Raw genomic sequence first — 19,832 nt, 5'->3', positions numbered from 1 at the left:
AGTTTTATGATCTTATCTTCATTTCCCTGCATACCACCAAAAATAGGCCGAGAACCACCAGCAAACAACTTAGGCTTCTCTTCTGATCCTCCAAATCCTCCAGATCCACCAGCCGTCCTCTGCCACGGCATAGAGTTATTTAAACCATTCTGCTGGTTATTCGACCCATTCTGCTGGGTATACTGCTGATTATTCGACCCAATCTGCTGGGTATTCGAACCATTCTGCTGGTCATTCAAACTATTCTGCTGGGCAATCTTTTCAAGAATACGCTGCTGACCAGTCATAAACTCATTCACAACGGTCACATTCTCAGTCTTGATATCATTATCAACACTAGGCTCCACCACCTTATTAAGACGATCTTCCAAATCGTCCATCCGAGTAGCCAGTCCAGTAACCGCAGCAACATTAGTATCAACATTATCCGTCAACTCTTGAATTTTCGTCTCTAGCGGCGCTATACGCCCACCTAGCTCCGCCGCCACCTTATCAATACGTCCACCCAGCTCTGTCGTCACATTATCAATTCTAGTCCCAAGAGCATGGATCTCATTAATCAAATGCAAATCCTTCTCTTCCTGAGACAACTTCCTCCACTCTTCAATGGACAATCCCATCGTTCCAACACAAAAAATACCTGAACAAACTAAAAAGAAAAGAAATAATACAATTAAAAGAAAATCTGAGCTATAGATTCGTACTACACTACTGCGCCAAAATGACGTATAGTAATAGCAAGAACAAACAGCTAAATATTCTTATAAAGTGTATTAATTCAATACAAGGTTAACATATAATAATAACATTAATTAAGACAACTATTCACTTTATGTTCGTATCCTGTTGCAGAGCAATGACTTGCTCCGAAACCGTGGATACCAGAACTAAAAGCTAAACTATAAAATACATGTATTGCTCTTAAACTCAGGAAGAAAGGGACTATACATCACAGTATCATAGACAGCTTTTTGCGGATTAAAAGATTAAAACCAGGGTAATCAGCCCCGAGGGACAAAAGGCCTGGGCTAACAAAACTGGTACTAATTTTATAATTTTTATGTTAATATTCGTGGAAAATTGTCTGTAATACGAAGATATACATAATTTTTAAGTGTGGTTGAAAACCAATTCTGATCCAGCGGATATTAATCGGTTTCAAAGCAATGCTGGAAATTTATTTAATAGATTTATTTAGATGGATTTTACAAGTCTAACTCTGCGAGTATATCTTGATCCAGTGATCGTAGGGTGGCTGAAAATGTACGGGCTTTACGGCGAGGTAAGGATTCGCCGTTTTCTGTCAAGTCAATGTCATCCGCAGTCATTTTTGCCGCATCAGCCGCTGGTCCACGGATGTCAGGAGAGCTGCGACCGCTTGATTCGTCGTCGCTTTTTGGCGTTGGTCTGGTTTTTCTCTGTTTTAATACCTGTAAATATGTATTTTACAAAAATTATATTTTGAGCTTTTTATATTATTTTTGTTTCTGTGTTTTTTAAACGCTAAAGGGAATGATATTTCAATGACTACAATCTATTTTGATCAGTTTCTTTACTAGAATAAAACTCTATAGCAGAATCAAAAAATAATGAACATTAAGACTTTAACTAAATTTTACACTTGAGTCCCCAGCTACTTATGAATATTGACATCATTGATTGCCATTAAGTGCAAATATAAAATCATTATTTAAGACTTACGGAAGCAATCAAGTCATCCACACTGTCTCCCTTGGAGAGAGGGTTTCCCCCCTCCGGCTCTGGTTTCCTCTCCTTTCTCCATTGTGTTTTCCTGGGGTAAATCTTGTACAGAGGCACTCCACAACATCCTGTTACTTGCCACCAGTTTCTTAATTGTAAAGAATTGTTGAACTGTAAGTTTTTATATTCTTTATATTCAGAAGTTTGGTATAATGTCTATAAAAGATGACTTCATACTGGCCAACCATTGCATTGGTCAATTCAATTGTTAACTGGCCTGCCATTGGTATTTTAGTCTGTGTAATGGCCTATTATTGGTCATTTGTATTGTTTGACGTCATTTATAGGCATATAGGCAATATAAAGATATTCATTTATTTGTTACGTAGCTATTTTTCAACATGTATGGGTAGTCTCGCAGGGTTAAGACACATTAAGTAAAGTCCCCGCAAAATTAGGGCATACTGGAAGGGTTAGACTTACAGAAAAACTAACGCCCCCTCTCTTTCTAATTTATTTCAAAATTCAGGAGGATTACCTGGTTTGTAACCATTACGTTTTTGATAATATAAGATTTTTACTTTTTAGGTTGTCATCTGAAATTATTCGTGAAAATTCTCATTCCATTTATCAATAACTACTTTTAAACAATGACTTATAGTCGACTAAAACCGTTAAAACTGCATATTGAAAGAATGCTACCAGTTTTGAAAGATAATTAGAAGTTTTGAGGGACGGACGGCTGGGCAAACATCATGACAAATCTATGAATACCTGAAATCTGGTTCATAGAACCAAAGTTGGAATGGTTCCCAGCCCAACAGGTCAATACAGGTTCTTCTCTGCTTATACTTGCTCGCCTTATATAATTATTAATTACGTTTTTATTAATGAAATTTAAAATACTTTTGAACTAGGCTTTGAAATCAATTTTGAATTTGGGCTTCATTAAAAGTATAATTAGTTTTTATACTTTCAGTTTATAGGTTTAAGCAAATAAAGATTAGAAATGTTGCACCATGGGAAGAAAACAAAGTAGTGGGTTTCGTCGTATTTGTACAGTACTTTTCTCCCATTTCTGGCACCCGGGGGGGGGGGGGGCTCTAACCCTGAAGGGGCCTATTTCTAGGGTTGGGCCGGATATCCGGTGTGGCCGGATATCCGACCGAATATCCGGCTATTTTCAATATCCGGCCGGATACCGGATATTAAAACTATCCGGCCGGATATCCGGCTATATAATTTTTTATACTTTACACCAAAAATCTCTGCTTTTTAAAATTTTTAATGGCTATAACTTTCTTATTATTGAAGCTAGAAGAACATTTTTTATCTTTATGTTCATCTTTATGTAAATTTATATAAGATTTCTGAAGAAATTTTTTTTGCTACTTTAATATATGGTAATTTGGCCGGATAACCGGATATTTGCCGGATATCCGTCGTTAACCGGATATCCGGCATTTGAAATCAGCCGGATATCCGGTATCCGGCCAAAAAAGTATCCGGCCCAACCCTACCTATTTCCTTACCCTGCAGGAAATAACCTATCAAAAGCTACTGTGAAAATACCAAAAAACCCGCTACTTAATTTCTTTCCATGGCCCGCTTAGGCTTTTAATTCATTTATTTTAAATTTGGGCTAGAGTAATAAGTATAATTTATTTTTAAGTTTAAGTTAATGGTTTAATTAATTAAAAATGATAAATGTTACTTACTTGATGAACATCTTCTAGATGACCAATATAGTTGCAACTGAACAAAATATTACAGATTATTAATTATAGTTATGTCATATAATCTTAATGATTACTTAATAGTAAAAAGAGGTTTTTTTTATGATATTTTGGGTAAAAAAGGTTTTACGATTCAAATTTCCGCCCAAATCAACGGCCTTTCCGGCGTAAGCTGCAGTCTTATCCACCCAACATGACATGTATCAATGGGTAAAAAAATGAGCAATTGTTAGCTGAGAAAAAAAAATATTTAACTACGGAAGATTTTTTTTGTTAAATAAATTTTTTTAATCTCCTAGATTAGTGTTCGCTTGAAGACACATCTATATTTATTAAATCATCATTAAAAGAAACAATACTCAACAAACCACAGTCGCCCTCAATGTGAGACCCCTGCTATTTGGATAATTTTGTAACGAATTAATTTCATTTTTCTTTTTAAACCAACTTTTCATTATATTACCTGGTACAAACATACTCATTGAGTTGAATGGGACAGGAATCAATCCAATGATCCCAGGATAGACAACAAGGACACACAGATTCAGCGTATTCAGTACAATCAGCTGTTCTAAATAGTTTATAAAGTCAAATACTAAATAATAATTGAAATTTACTTTTTTTAAAACTAGCAAAAATCCATTATTGTAAAATTGTATATGTAGTAAAAAGCAATAAGATATCTTTGTCAGTGGCAAAGGATTTCGCTGGACTGATATGGTTCTCCTTTACAACATGTCTTCTCATAGGTTGTGTGACTTTTTTTGTTTAGGGTATGACCCGTCTTCTAAGAGAAATCGCCCCTTAACCCCCCCCCCCCCCTCCATAAAGTGCCCCTGAGGACTCTATAGGCGTAGCTACTAGTTGCTTGTAAAAAGTAGAAAATTACTTAAAATATTTAAAATTAATTAATTATAAAGAAAATAGTTTACTTGTGTGTCGGTAGGTGGCATCTTCCACAAAGATTTAATCCAGAATCTGCCTCATTTGCAACCTAAAAAACATGAAATACAAAAAATGACTTAATCCATAAAAGTTAAGCTATACAAATCAGACGGACAAACTAACATTGACAAACATAAAGTGAGCGCGTCACTTATTTCATGGTGCCTAAACTAAATCATGCAAATATTTATGTAAAAATGGTTTAATTCGAAAAATTGGAGTTAAGCTGCTCTTCCTACAATGTACCTTATCGTTATAGGAATCTTTTGAAATCAAGAGATTGATTTAATTAGAACCTAGTAAAAGTGTCTGGCTCTGATTATGACGTAAAAAATTAGCCAATGAGAGGCCAATATACACTGTAATTGACCAATAGTAAAATTTATAGTGGCATCTCATTGGCTATTTTTTTTTTACGCCGTAATCAGAGTCAGACACGTTTACTATGTTCTTTAATTATGTTTAGATTAACAGTCAGAGCTATTGGTTATAGACAGAAGGATGGATCACTTTTAGAAATTAATCTATATTTCCTTTTTTATTACCTTAATATGGAAAGCAGATTTCTGTTCAAGTGTATCAATCTTGTATTTATTATTATTCTCCTTGTTGGCTGCATTTGTATTTGTATTGTTCTTGTTCTTATCCGATACATCTTTAGCCAACTTGATGGCATATTCAGCTGTATATACGTCCAAAGAATTACGTCTAAAATTTATAAAGAATTGATCAATTACACTCCCCTTCTAAGTCTTATGCTTGGAATTGTGATTTTCTTAGATTGTAAATATTAGGAGGAAAAGAGAATTCGATCTCCCTTCTTTAAATTGAAAAGTTTTGACACCCTTGTACGATTGGACGTCCAGTAAGTCATACAGTGGCTCCGTCTAGCGGAACTTTAAAATATTGGCGATTTGTCTTGGGAGGTTTTTGGTACCCTCCCCCAAAATAGTTATAAAACTTCCCAGGGCCCATGAGAAGCTACATTATAAAGGAGAACAATATTCGTTCATCGGTTATCGAGATCCTTTGATACAGACAGACAAACAGAGATCTTGCTCTTTATTATAAGGATAAACAAATGTTCTAATAGTATTAAAATAGACTATACCTGGAAGATCTTTTGCCACAAGGTTCCACGCTGCCACGTCTGCTGTGATTCCTGCTCTGATTTCTAAATATTAATCAAATAAATTATATTGTTTTAAAGTAGTCACTTTTATATTCTGGTCGGTAAGTCCATCTTTAACATAGAACTCTTATCCTGAACCTACTTCATAAATTATTTTCTGTGCTAGGTGCAATTTTGAAAGCGTTGCAAATCTATAATCATTATCAAAAGTCTGTATGTCCAAACAATTTTCTCAACCATTTTCTTGGAATTATTTGATCATTTCACTTTATTTTTGGAATATATTAAGTTTATAATAAAAATTATAAGATATATTGATGTTCGTTTGAAATGGGATGCAATGCTCTAAGGCCCATTGGTGGATATAAGGTTAGTAACATCCAACAGATAACCAACCCTTTGATTGCACGACCTTTGTCTGAGAAGTCTTAACTTGTATATAAATAATTTACCTGGAACTTGGAAGGGAGACAGTAATATTGGTCACCTCCTCCTCTCCATTTACAGATATGGAATTTCTTTAAAAAAATATAAATTCAATTGATATAAAATTCTAATGTCAAGATTCGGCTAACCACCGAACCGATTTGTTTTTAGATTTCAAGAAAGATTTATAGTGTCTCGGACCCGGTCATCTCTTTTTATATATATAAATTGTCTAAAACAATTATGTCCTAAGAGGTAAGTAGCGCAGTCTCAAAAAATATATGTAAGTAAACTAATATTTCACACACAGAACAATTACCTATACATTTTTACTTTTTCAATAAATTCTTGCAAAGTGTAGGAAAATGGGAAAAATGTTGCACATAACTCAGCTTTTCTCGCTATGTCTTAATGTAATGTGGTAATTTAAATGTGCAAATAGTTTTGAAGCTTTAAAAAACATTTATTTATTTTAGATTTAAACATTTGAAGAATACCTTCTAGAAGTAGTTCTGCTCTGAACCTTTGCAACATAATGTACTTGTTCTGCCTGTTGTTTCTGTTGTTGGTGTGCATATTGTTGCAGGGCAACATCCAGCTGTTTCAACATTGAACCACTCTCTACAATAATAGATAGATATTTTGTAGGGCTACATCTAGCTGTTTCAACATTGAACCACTCTCTATAATAGTAGATAGATATTTTGTAGGGCTACATCTAGCTCTTTCAACATTGAACCACTCTCTATAATAATAGATAGATATTTTGTAGGGCTACATCTAGCTTTTTCAACATTTAACCACTCTCTATAATAATAGATAGATATTTTGTAGGGCTACATCTAGCTGTTTCAACATTGAACCACTCTCTATAATAATAGATAGATATTTTGTAGGGCTACATCTAGCTGTTTCAACATTGAACCACTCTCTATAATAATAAATAGATATTTTGTAGGGCTACATCTAGCTGTTTCAACATTGAACCACTCTCTATAATAATAAATAGATACATAGATATTGTTGCAGGACTACATCTAGCTGTTTCAACATTGAACCACTCTCTATAATAATAAATAGATACATAGATATTGTTGCAGGTCTACATCTAGCTGTTTCAACATTGAACCACTCTCTACACTAATAGATAGATAGATAGATATTGTTGCAGGCCAACATCCAGCTTTTTTAACATTTAACCAATAATAGATATATAGATGATTAGGCAGAGAATGGTAAAAGAGACCATATTTGTAGAGTTTCTATGCTTCAAAAAAATATATATTATTTCCCTACCCTTTTTAAACTTAAGAAAATTGTACTATTGTTTCAAAATTACTATTAAGTTACGCATTTAAAAAAAATTAAGTTTATCATGCTCTGTAGTAGAAGTTTGTAGATAATCTAAATAGATTTTAAGAAAGATTGTCTTTGCTTTACTAGAACTTTGTTTATTACTCAGTAGTTGCAAATTATTAAACAAGAATTCTTTTTAAAGATATAGGAAAACCTTTACATAAGAGATAGAAATTTCCTGTTTGAATGAAGAATATACTTGAATATTATAAATAGGGAAAAATTGTCGTCAATTTAGGTTGTTTACATGAACATCTCTTATTGGTCACTTGAAAAATGAGGTTAATACCTGTAGATGTTGATGTGTTGGTCATTTGTGAACTTTTTACAATATTTTCTGTTGAACAAGTGCGGGAATTTCTAGACAATACAAATTAATCTATGGATCATGGAAAGAAAACATAGAACACCGTAATAGTGTCTGACTGATTATGACGTAACAAAAAAAAATAGCCAATGAGAGGCCGTTAATGACTTATGGTAAAATTTAAAGTGGCCTCTCATTGGCTAATTTTTTTTACGTCATAATCAGTCAGACACTATTACGGTGTTCGAAAACATATTACAATAATGGGTATTAATGTAATTGTTATAAACCTTCAAAAAAAATTCATTATTAAAAGTCATTTATAAATTAAAAGTCTATTATTCCCTAATCTTATAGAAGGTTGATCTGACTATAGGAACAATATCAATGTAAAAGAGCAAAATGGACAGAAAATTATTATGGTACAATGATTTTTATCCAATTCGTTGGCTTAAAACTTTGGTTATTTTTATCTAATCTAAAGTAGTTAGTTAAAACAAGCAGTGTTCACACTTTTCAACCAATAATTGTAATGTAAAGAAAGGGTAGTTATATTTAAAACATTAGGAATAAGAATCAATTTACCGTCCATTAATATTCCTTCTGTAAAAGAGAAGATAAAGGGAGAGGGACCTCTTTAAAAAAATTCAGCCCTCTATTTTAAATAGCAGCTGATTAAATGTTACCTTTTAAGTGCGTTTTCAATGTTGAACTTATGCCCTTGTACAATTGTAGCATTTCCACCTTAAAGTATACAAACTAGTAAGGTTTTCTCGTAGAGGGACAAAGTGACTCAAAAATGTGACGTCATAAAAATGTGACGTCATAAAAATGAGGGAGATGAGAGAAGTGGGAAAGAAAACCTCCTAAAAATGAGATGGAAAATCATTCATTTTTATGATGGCACAAGGCTGATTTTTGAGACACTTTGTCCCTCTACGTTTTTTTTCTGTCCGTTAAGATTAACCGTACACTGCCCCGTTTGAATTCTGCATTTCAGGAAAGTTTCATATGTTTTTATCTATAATTTTTAAATGAAGACATCATAGATGCTAAGGGCACAGTCGGTAGTAGCACCTAAAGTGGTGGTAGTGGTATATCATTAGGGGGGTGCTGCCACTTTTACCACTACAACCACTGTGTTTTTGACAAAAAGTGGGTGTAAGAATATATAGAACGGTTTTGATTGTATTGTGAAATTCTACTTTTGGTAGTTCAATATATGTGTAAGTATAGATGTATAACCAACAACTAGCTGGCCCAAGTTGTTGAGACCCTTTTTGTCCGGTAGCAAATTATTTTCTGTCCTTTCGGCTATGTTGATATTTCCGACGCTAGTAGCTAATTTTAAAGACCCAATACTAATTGAGACAGGGTCTCCACCCCGTGGATAGGGTTACATATAACTCGTGCCCCCACTATTATGGTAGCCCATACAATAGAAGGAAAGAAAGAGTAGTAGATTAATTTTACTTTCATAAGAACTCTTCTAATGTTTATACCTGATGGGTTTCTTGATCTTGACTTGTTCTGTGTGGATTGCTGGTTATACTGAACATTATTCTGTGTGGATTGCTGGTTATACTGAACATTATTCTGTGTGGATTGCTGGTTATACTGATTGGATTGATTGATGGATTGTACGGACTTCTGCATTGATTGCGAAGATTGCTGGCTATACTGGGTACTTTGTTGGGATGATTGAGTACAGTTCTAAAAATGATATGAAAATTACCTACATACATGTTGTAAGTTGTCATCCTTAAAACCCAAAAAGTGGGCTAAAATAGACTATATTTTAATTTTGAACAGACAGGCACACAATCATATAACTAACTATTGAGTAAATTACTTAAATGTAAAAATTCGAGAAAAAAAAACGACTTAGACAAGCAAATAATTTACTATAATAATTCATACCAAAAGTTTTTAAAACTCCCACAAATAGTGTTAGGCTACGGCAAATTTTTATAAAGTGTCACGGACAGAAAAGTATTTTATAGCATCGTATTATAAACAGCTTTCCGCGAATATCCAAATTAAATAATATAATATTAAAATCAGTTTTGTTTGCCCCGCGGGGCCAAAGGTATTTCAGTATGGCTGAAAATCGGTTCTAATCCAATTGATCTTGATCGGTTCCGAAGCCACACTGGAAAACTATTTTTCTGACCTGTATAGATTGTGCTGACTCCATGGATTGTTGATTATATTGCATACTCTGTTGGGTGGAAGATTCTATAGTTTGACTTGAACATATTGACTCTTCATAGGAGCTATGCTCTTTATATTCTATAAGTTATGGCAAATTAGTTTTTAAAAAATTTAAACGCCTATTTTACTTCCCTACAGCTGTTAAATGCAATACATTCAATGATACAGCCTTATAGAACAGCCATTAAGGGGGCTGTGAGTGTGAAGTGAAAAAGTCACACCACTCTTAAAATTAATTGAGGTGCAACTTTATAAATTTAATTTAAAAAGCTTTGACTAATATCTTATATTTTCTTACATAAAATAATACCCCCCCCCCCTTTTTTTATCTGTAATACACCTCCCTAAAGCTTACACCCCTGAGATTTGATTAAACTTAACTAGCAAGGAGTATGGGATGGACAATGGACCGAATATGCAATTTTTAGGAGTCTCAGACTTTGGGTACTCGCTTTAAGGGAATGTGCAAGAATTTAGCAGTTTCTGACTGTCTTTGGGTACTAGCGCACAAAATGCCGCTAACTCGTTTGTTAGTTTTGAATATTACAGACAAGTATCAATAAACTTAATTTGTTATGATGTGGCTGGATTTAACAATTTTTTTCTCTCCAGAAAATATCATTTCATAGATAAAAACTTTATTGTGATATTTGTTTAATAAACAATCTAAGAATCCAATTAAATTTTGGGTTATGTGGCTATAAGGTTGAATGGGTTCCAGGGAGATTTTTCTAGTCATTAATTACAGAATGGTTAAGTCAGTCTGATGTGCTGGTAATATAATTTTCAAATAAATGATTTTTTCTTAAAACTTTCTTCTAATCTTATAGTTTTCTGTATTGTATTAACTCTCTCTTTACAATTTCCTCCATATTTTCTGGATTAACCTGGATTTCAAGGTCTTTCAGCAAATACTCTTAAATTGAATTGATTGCCCATTGTCCCCTCCCTTACTCCCTGCTTAACAAGTCACTTATGTAAGTAGACTTTTTATAATACTAAATTGTCATTTCCTGAAGAAGATTGCATGGATTGGTAGGATTGACAAGTTTCTGATACACTGGTAGCCTAAAAAGTATTCCAATGATCTTAAATTAATTTAAGTAGTTAAGCTAATTTGCTGTTTATAATATCATATGGTATCCTATTAGCTTGTTTAAGCGATGGTTACTACAAAAAACTGGTTTCTCCCTGTTTAAGGACCCTATTTTATAAAGTAGTAAAGCTTATTTTCTTTAGCTTAAGATTTCCATAACTAATAAACCGACCAATTTTCACATTTTAGAAAAGCTTCACAAATGTCTCGAGATCGTTTTAGGCTACTCTTTATTTATATCAAGGTCTTGAAATTGATTTGTGATAATTATAAATAAACAAGGATGACAACATCCATAAAAGCGAAGCTCTGAAACGGTAGGACAAACGGACATTAACAGCTGTATAATGTCAGAACTGAATAATCAGAATGCGAATGTATAAAAGTCAAAGCAAAATTGTAAGTAAATTTGTTGAAAAACTGCTTGATACAGGATAATGTTTATGGACATACTTACATTTTTAGGACTTGATTATAGAGTTGCTTCGCTTATAATATTGTACTTTGTTGTCCCAGGAATCAGTACACCAAAAATCTGACCAATCGGATAATTAGGTCATATACAAATTTGTTGTTAAAAATGTAAAAAAAATCAACATGTTTAAAATAGACGTACGGACATTTTGGTAATGATTATAGAGTTGCTACGCTTTCTAAATCGTACCTAACTATTACAGGAATCACCATGCAAAATTTGAAATCAATAGGACAATTCTAACATGCCTAAATTAACGAAAAAAGCTATTTAAAAAAGTAAAAAAATCAACATGTTTAAAATGGACGTACGGACATTTTGGTAATGATTATAGAGTTGCTAAGCTTTCTAAATCGTACCTTACTACTAAAGGAATCACCATGCAAAATTTGAAATCGATAGGACAACTCTAACATGTATAAATTAACGAAAAAAGCTATCCGTGACGGACGGACGGACCGACCCTAATTATAAAAAAAGCTTCGCTTTTAAAAATTATTTATTATAATTACTTACCATTGAGCTAGCAGTAGTATAGTTTGTAATTTGATTTGTCAGATTTGATAATTCTTCTTTTATTTCAGAACTCTGTTCAGACATTTTTTCCACCTTTCCATCTAAAGTAAATATATTACAAAAGCTACTCTGCAAAAGTTTGTGTATGTTTTGCAAATGTTTAACAAAATGTATATACCTAAATAGTTAGTGCTTTATAAAGCGAACGTGTTCTCCATTTGTCTGTCTGTCTTTTCTTGTAATACATTTTTTGTTGTTGGGATTATTTTTCTTGAGTACAAACTCATTAAAAATTATCAACACAACAAACACTAGCAGACAACTAACTTAAAACAAACAAAACTGGTTTTCTATACTATTAGGCTAGACTTCTGAAATTGAATTAATCGCCCATTGTCCTATCCCTATTTCCCTGCTGTAATGGGAAATAATCTAAATTCGTTAGTTATAAATTAACTCATCAACCACTTTGATTTTTCCACTAATTACGATGATTTTTGCAAGAAACCTTTTTAACACTTTAACTAACAATATTTTATTAGCACAAAAAATGCCTCAAACTATTGTAAATTGGGTCTTTGCATGACGTCCGTTTGCACCATCCAATTATATAAAGTAGTAAGGTTTAGGTTTTGTTGACTGAAGCTTAAGACTTCTAAATCTAGAGAACTGATTGGGTTATCCCTTTCATGAATGCTTCACATAAGTCTTGGGATGGTTTTAGGCTATTCATTTTTTATTAAAGCCTTGGGATAAGTTAAGGCTATTTTACTGCCCCCATCTTATCCCTTTGAAAACAGAGGCCATAGATTCTAGGGGTGCATGTGCTAGTATTATATAAAGTAAAAGGGACATTTGTTTTTTCCATAAAGATTTCTAAAACCACTGAACTGATCAAGTTCTCATTTTTTTAGATGATCTACATACACAATAGAATGGTTTTATCAAAGTCTTTACGGATAGTTTTCTGCTTCTGTATTTCCGTTTCGAATAGATCCCTTTGGTGCACTAATATTGCTCTACATAGACATTTTAGAGATATTATGCAACATAAGGACATATATATATCTCACTACCATACGAAGCAGCTTATAGTGCATATTAAAAATTACGTCATCCAAATGACCAATGATAGGCCAGTATACATATTACTATTGGTCAATTACAATGTATACTGGGTTATCATTGGTCATTTGTATTTTATGACGTCATTTTTTATTTGGCACTATAAGCTGATAGCTACCGTACTATTAATGAGAGCTTACCATGTTTAACTTCAACGCCAATACACTGAACAGAAGGCTTCACTTTAGGTGTAACTGTCTCTACCACTTCTTTTCCTAAAGCAATTAGGCATTTAATTTCGAAGTTAATCTTCATATAAATGTTTATGTCTGTCTGTCTGTCTGGATGTAATGCTTTTAAAAAAGATTTTTATTTGGATCTAGTGCACTACTTCACGGTAAAATGTTCCTGGTAATGATTATCTCCAAAAATCTCCAAAAAAAGGTGTTAGCGGCCAAACGGCTGAACTGTACGTACATGTCATTCCCGCGGACCATTTTAAGCGGCATAAGAAGGCCATGTATATAATCTGGAATACTCAAGATCCAATGATGCAAAGAGAAAGCTTAACTGAAGAAAAAACGTGTAAATAAGTTTTTTTGGTGCATTTATGTGCATTGCGAGATAACTGTGAATTATTGATTAAAACCTATTCCAGATTATTTGTAGATTAAATTTTTTTGCGAGTATAATCTATACGTTCCACCTTTAAAGATCATAAACTTTTGGAGATCGTTATCAGGAACATTTCACTATTTTAACTATACCAGATCCTTTTATTTTTCAAAGTGAAAAAATAACATTTCTTTTTCACTAAACTTACCCTTCCCTTAAAATTCTGCTTTGATTTTCAAATTCTATCCATCACCCCTAGCTGTCTAACCTTCTATCTTTCTATCTTCCCTAGCTGTCTAGCCTTCTATCTTTCTATCTTCCCTAGCTGTCTAACCTTCTATCTTTCTATCTTCCCTAGCTGTCTAACCTTCTACCTTTCTATCTTCCCTAGCTGTCTAGCCTTCTATCTTTCTATCTTACCTAGCTGTCTAACCTTCTATCTTTCTATCTTCCCTAGCTGTCTAACCTTCTATCTGTCAATAACCTGGAAAGAAATAATGATCAGCTTGGATTTCCTCCAGCTTTGTCTGAGAAGCATATTTTGACATTTTATTTGGAATAGTCATCTTATATCCAGCATCAAATATTTCAACACTACCATGTCGGCTCAGTACTCGCCTAGATTCTGGCTCAACACTAAATAATAATAAATTTTGGTTATAAGTTTGTATTCTTACATAAAAGTAACAGGATGTCTATGCATATAAAAACAATGACGTTATACAATACAAATGACCAATGATAGGCCAATAAACAGACTAAATTTACCAATGGCAGGCCAGTATACATTTCAATTGACCAGTTGTAGGCCAGTATGATATCATTTTTATATGCATTATAAAAAGCTTCTCTATACAAGTCTATATTGAAATTAACTAGGTTGTCTAGAAGTATTTCTAGAAGATGTTTTAGACAGGGTATAACTTGTTTATGTTCATATCTATCTATCTATACATGTCTATATTGTAATTACCTAGGTTGTCTAGAAGTATTTCTAGAAGGTGGTAAAGAGAGAGTATAACTTGTTTCACATTGATTCACTTCTCCACTAAAAAAAATAACATTGAATTGTTGTAAAAAGTAAGGGCAAAATAATATTTAAGATTTTTCGAAAATTTAAAACCAATAAAATAAGGGAGTTAATTTTATGGTGTTTTTGTATTTTACATGTAAGGTTTTTTTTTGCTTGCGAGGTACTTTACGGGAAAGCAACGATTTTATTTACTATGAAATTGATGACATCATAATAGCATTTCACTACGTTTACTTTGACATCGATTGGGCAATTTTAATATGCCTACGTTAACGATAAGAGCTATGCGTTACATATGGATGGACGTAAGGACACTAATTATAAACAAAGATAAACTTCTAACTTAAAGACTATAATAATAAAAATCATCGCTTTACTAAAGCTGCCCTGTAATTGATACTTACCGAGGCATAGACTGTGCCCGTCCCTTGGGTCTACTGACAGTTACATTCATTGTAGAATGTTCTTCGCTATGGCTCAACTCTGCCAGGCTTCTATTGTCACCACTGAAAATAAAGCATTGAATATTTGTTTATCGCATCGTATTTTAGACAGCTTTCCGCTGATATTAAAATGAGCAATTGTAAGATTAAAGCCTGTAATTTTAGTTCCAACGGGCCGAAGACCCTAGATAACAAATTTGTAGTAATATTATAATGTTTCAATATTTGTGGAAAATTGTCTGTTATACGATGCTATACATGATATTTCAGTTTGGCTTAGAACCGAAGGCATACTGAAATAAAGTTTTAACTAATTTTGTACAACATTAATAAATATATTTTATAATCTAAATATTTAATTCAAATATTTATAGACGGGTGGACAAAGTGAGTTATATAGCACATATTTCAAGCAATTGAAATCATCACAAGAAGTAGCAAATGAGCTACGCTATCAAGGAAGGAAGGGTACATTAGAAAGTAAATAATAGAACTAGTACCCAAAGTTTTATAACTCATTCTCTTATCTATTATCTTAAAAACTTTAAGTACTTTCAATAAATCTTGATAGCTTGGTACAAGCTTGAAGGGTTCAAACATTTCAGCCAACAATTTTATTATAAAAGAAGTTTTTTTGTTTTTATCATCATTGGATATGTACATTAATTTATCGTCCTTTGTCTTATCCCTGATCCTCTTTAATAAAAAAGGAATTCATTCTTTAATTGAGAAATATATATATTGACAATACAATTGCATTATAGATTAACTAGCGGCTTCGCCCCTAGCCTCTAGGGGATTTGCCCCAAGACATAATTAAAAAAAATAGATAAAGTACTACTGGTGCTTGGTCTAATGTGTTCCCAAGAAAAAAAGTTTTGGGGGGAGGGGGGGAATTTTCATTTTTTTTTTGGGGGGGGGGTGTCCCACTCCCCAAGAAATAGCCTAAAATCACCACAGGACCAATAGGTATATACCCTGAAGAGTAGAATCCGATCGGTTCAGTGGTTACCAAGATCTTAAGGGACGGACGGACGGACAGACAGACAGACAGACGGACGGACAGACAAACAGACGGACAGACAGACAGACATCATTCTACTTTGTATTAAAGATTAACATGCAAAGTGATTTATAGAGAAGCTTCGCTTCTAAAAATCCGTTAATAACATAAGAACTTACTATTTTGTGGGTGAAAAAGTTAGACTAACAAAACTAACAAAGAAAAAAACTAACTTTCAAAAACATGTTATTAGGACATAATTTAATTATTCTTTTTACAAATATGTTAGTTGTCGAACACTATACTATAGTCAAAGTAACACTAAGTAAGAGTTGTATTTAGTGTCAAGGAGGGAGGGGACATTGGAATGTTTATTATGCTTGTCCACAAAATCTTAGAATAACGATTTCTTAATGATTGGTTTAAAATTCTGGGGACTTATATTCAAATTTGATTGGTTAGTTTATTAGGTTTAGAGTCCAAACATTTTAACCACTAAGTGTGATCTACAAAAGGGGTAATTTTGTGCACACTCAATAAGGATGTGCTTCAGATTATTGGCGATTGTCTTATCCCTTTAGATATCTGATGTAGTGTACTTATATTCTGTTTAAAGCAGGGATCTGAAGGATAAGGTGTATATTAATTAAATTTAAATTAATATTAATAGATTAAAATTATGGTTTTATAAGGTGGGATAGTAACTTGATCAAATTTAACAAAAGAAAGTTTTCAAGCATCTATTGAAAGAGATGGTTAAAAACTTTGGGTACTAGCATAATTTACAATCCAAAATCCCCTCCATCTCTCGCTTTTTTACTTTTACAGTAACCTTAACACAAAAAAACTATGACATGTATATGAAGAAAAATCGAGTTTCCATCCAAAATGCACACAAGTAAAACTAAATTAAAATGATCTCTCTCACCTTAGGCTCTTGTTTCTCTCTCTTTTAGAAGTTGTTTTGTGTGTCCTAATGCAGTAAAACAACATATGATACTAATAACATCATTTTTAATAAAAATTTATTCTTTTCTCCTATTCAAATATTGTTCGTTTCGTGGTGCATCCAGTTACTCTATAATTACCGGTGCTTTCACTTGATTATTTTTGAATCACCGACCCCAACTATTATTTTTCAATAAACATGTATATAGCCCCTATCTTAAAGGGATACTATGGCCCTCGGGTTCTTCTCACCTTTTCTGGACCTAACCTTACAAAAGCTTTAAAAATACAGGTGCAATATTTAGGGCAACCATTTAACAAATTCATTAAAATTATCCGAACCGCCTTGCTGTTGTTTTTTTTATAAAAATAATTTAAGCTAGCTATTTTACTGCGCTACTTATTATATTATTCTCTGTGCTTCTATAATTCTTTGATATATTCTACATTTATCTTATTTAATTCTTTTCCATTTCACTTTTGAATACCTTCTTTTTGCAATTATTATTGTACAACAAGATATAAAATGTATATGAGCTTCATTTTGTCCCATTTTACCAATTTGATTATTTATTCATAACTTAATTTATCTAAATTTAACTCTTGTCTTTCTTAAAACTTTTCCTTACTTTTATATTTTTCGGTTTTCCACAAAAATAAATTGAAAAGAAGGAGCATTATTTTGTTTTTGTTTGTTTATTAATTTAGGGCAGGTTATGTTATATATTCGGTAGCCCTGCAGGTTAAGGGCCTTCGCAGAGGTTTGGCACAGAAACCCTTTAATATAAAAAGATTTTTGTTAGAGCACTTTAGATGGAACTATTTTGAATTTTATGAATCCATAAAAAAACAAAAAGTACATTTTGTTTTATACTTGATTTGACATTGTGACGTAAAGCCATATTGGACGACGTACGGATAGATTCAAGTTATAAAGTAGTTTTGCTACTAATAATTCAATTGTGTATCATAAATGTTTTCCTTGATTTCTTATAATTAACAGTTCTGTTGGCCCCAGAGCCGAATGGCATGTTGAAGCTTGGCGGGGGCTTGGAGGAGGGCTCAATCAGGTTACCCCCGGTCCTGATTCCACATCCCTTCACGTCTGTAGAGGAACTACGTCGCTCTCCCTAAAAATATATTTCTTAGTAGGACAGCATCGGAATCTAACGGTATAAGACAATTACCAATAAATTAATGCACATCCCCAATGCTAATACACAAAATTAACCCTTATGTAGATTACAATTATTGGGTGAATGGTTTGGACTCTCAATTTAATAAATAAACCAATCAAAATACATTATAAGTTCCCAAAGTTATTTAGCCAATGAATAAGAAAACACTATTATAATACTTTGGGGACTATTGTAATAAACAGCCTATTGTACTATCCAATGCTTGTTTCATATATCGCATATCACCGCAAGTTTTTATGTCCACGAGATAAAATCAAAGTTTTCTCGTGGGTTTATCTTTAATATTACCTGAGGACAATAGACGTTTTAGTCCTCATTTTAGAATAATATTTAATATATTATCTTACATAACAGAAGGGTAGTTTTTTCTTGTGTTAATTGTTACCTAGTTAGGTTAGTTTGAGACCCCCGGAGGTGTTAGTCATAAATAAACAGAATACCCCTCTTTATTTTCAATGGATTTCAAAATTAAGGGTGGATTTGGTTCTTAGTTCAATGGGAATTTTGAGGGAAAGCACAGGTAAGTCATTTCCGTATTAATCTTAAAATCAATAGTGCACATAGGAGTTGGTATTATTTTTATGACCCAGAATCAAGCCCAACAATAAACAGTTATGCTACTATTAGAATTAATAATGTAAGTTATAGAGTACCAGTGAACTGTACAAAAAAGTTAGTGTTAATTTTAAACCATAAATTGAAATACTTCACCACCTATCTCTTGATCTTCTGATGCTAAACTGCATTCCCCACACTCCTTTCTTACCTCTACTGGTGAAAAAATGCATGCTTTAATAATCAATATATATTTTTACTAATCCATATACCATGTCTTTTATTTATAATTCAACTAATGATTTCTTAAAATCAAACAATAAAAATAACATGTTTAAATGACGTCACCGAAACTGTCCCAATTTTGTATAACTTTTGCGGAACAAGTTCCAATTACGTCATATTTTTCTTTCCCGAAAAAGGGAGGGGGGGAAGAAAATCTCTTCAAAAGAGATGGGGAAAATCCCCTTTTCTCCCATCTCTTTTTTCTTCCCCCCTTCCCTTTTTTTTCTTTCCCCCTTCTCTTTTTCGGGAAAGAAAAATATGACGTAATTGGAACTTGTTCCGCAAAAGTTATACAAAATTGGGACAGTTTCGGTGACGTCTGTTTAAATAAACTGTGTTGACCACTCTATCAGTGGCGTGCGAACCGAAGGGGGCATTTGGGGCAATCGCCCCCCCCCTAGCGACCAAAACGCCCCCCCCTGCCCCCCCCCTAGCAACCGCCCCCCCTGCCCCCCCCTAAATGTTAAAAAATGCCCCATTTTGCCCCCCCCTGGTCAACAAAAATGCCCCTTTTTGCCCCCTACCCTACAAAAAGCAAAACTATCCCAGTTTCCAAAAAAAAAGATCAAGAAATACTCCAAAAAAAAATTTTTGGCGCTTCGCGCCAACCAGACAGTTAGGTTATAACCTTTTTTCACTGAACATAACAAACCAGGTTATAGGAAGTATTTTATTTTGTATAATATAAACTTTTTACCACAGAAATTTTGTACATCCCCAATGATGATACAAAAAATTACCCCTTATATAGATTACAATTATTGGATGAAATGTATGGAAAC

The 19,832-nt window shown here is 33.2% G+C and overlaps 2 protein-coding genes across 3 annotated transcripts in view; both read right to left on the bottom strand.

Moving 5' to 3' along the window:
- Positions 1–1,176: 1,176 nt before the first annotated feature.
- LOC145332722 (uncharacterized) lies at positions 1,177–12,032 on the bottom strand. Of its 2 annotated transcripts, XM_080177765.1 has the most exons (17): positions 11,905–12,032; positions 10,833–10,885; positions 9,777–9,897; positions 9,161–9,316; positions 9,106–9,127; positions 8,290–8,347; positions 7,586–7,656; positions 6,438–6,561; positions 5,967–6,032; positions 5,494–5,556; positions 4,928–5,090; positions 4,370–4,431; positions 3,901–4,008; positions 3,420–3,456; positions 2,476–2,561; positions 1,702–1,849; positions 1,177–1,430 (listed from the first exon to the last, which is right to left on the bottom strand). In XM_080177765.1, exons 1-17 carry the CDS (start codon positions 11,986–11,988, stop codon positions 1,206–1,208), a joined length of 1,647 nt encoding a protein of 548 aa, XP_080033891.1. In that variant the 5' UTR covers positions 11,989–12,032; the 3' UTR covers positions 1,177–1,205. The 2 variants fall into 2 exon arrangements, with proteins under 2 accessions (XP_080033891.1, XP_080033889.1); XM_080177763.1 differs by having other exon boundaries at positions 9,106–9,316.
- A 1,111-nt stretch (positions 12,033–13,143) lies between these two features.
- LOC145331223 (uncharacterized) overlaps positions 13,144–19,832 on the bottom strand; it is a 40,345-nt gene continuing 33,656 nt past the window's right edge. The window contains exons 13-18 of the mRNA XM_080175840.1: positions 17,995–18,141; positions 16,992–17,038; positions 15,022–15,123; positions 14,558–14,632; positions 14,069–14,220; positions 13,144–13,244 (exon numbers count right to left, since the gene is read on the bottom strand). Of these exons, the coding sequence (XP_080031966.1) occupies positions 13,144–13,244; positions 14,069–14,220; positions 14,558–14,632; positions 15,022–15,123; positions 16,992–17,038; positions 17,995–18,141 (624 nt within the window). The remainder of the gene's footprint in view (positions 13,245–14,068; positions 14,221–14,557; positions 14,633–15,021; positions 15,124–16,991; positions 17,039–17,994; positions 18,142–19,832) is intronic.

The sequence above is a fragment of the Acartia tonsa genome, chromosome 11 (genome assembly GCF_053477335.1).
Source record: "Acartia tonsa isolate MP-2025a chromosome 11, ASM5347733v1, whole genome shotgun sequence".
In the NCBI taxonomy this organism is placed as follows: Eukaryota; Metazoa; Arthropoda; class Copepoda; order Calanoida; family Acartiidae; genus Acartia; species Acartia tonsa.
Note: the sequence above shows the minus strand (reverse complement) of the source record. Positions and strands in the feature narration are given on the sequence as shown.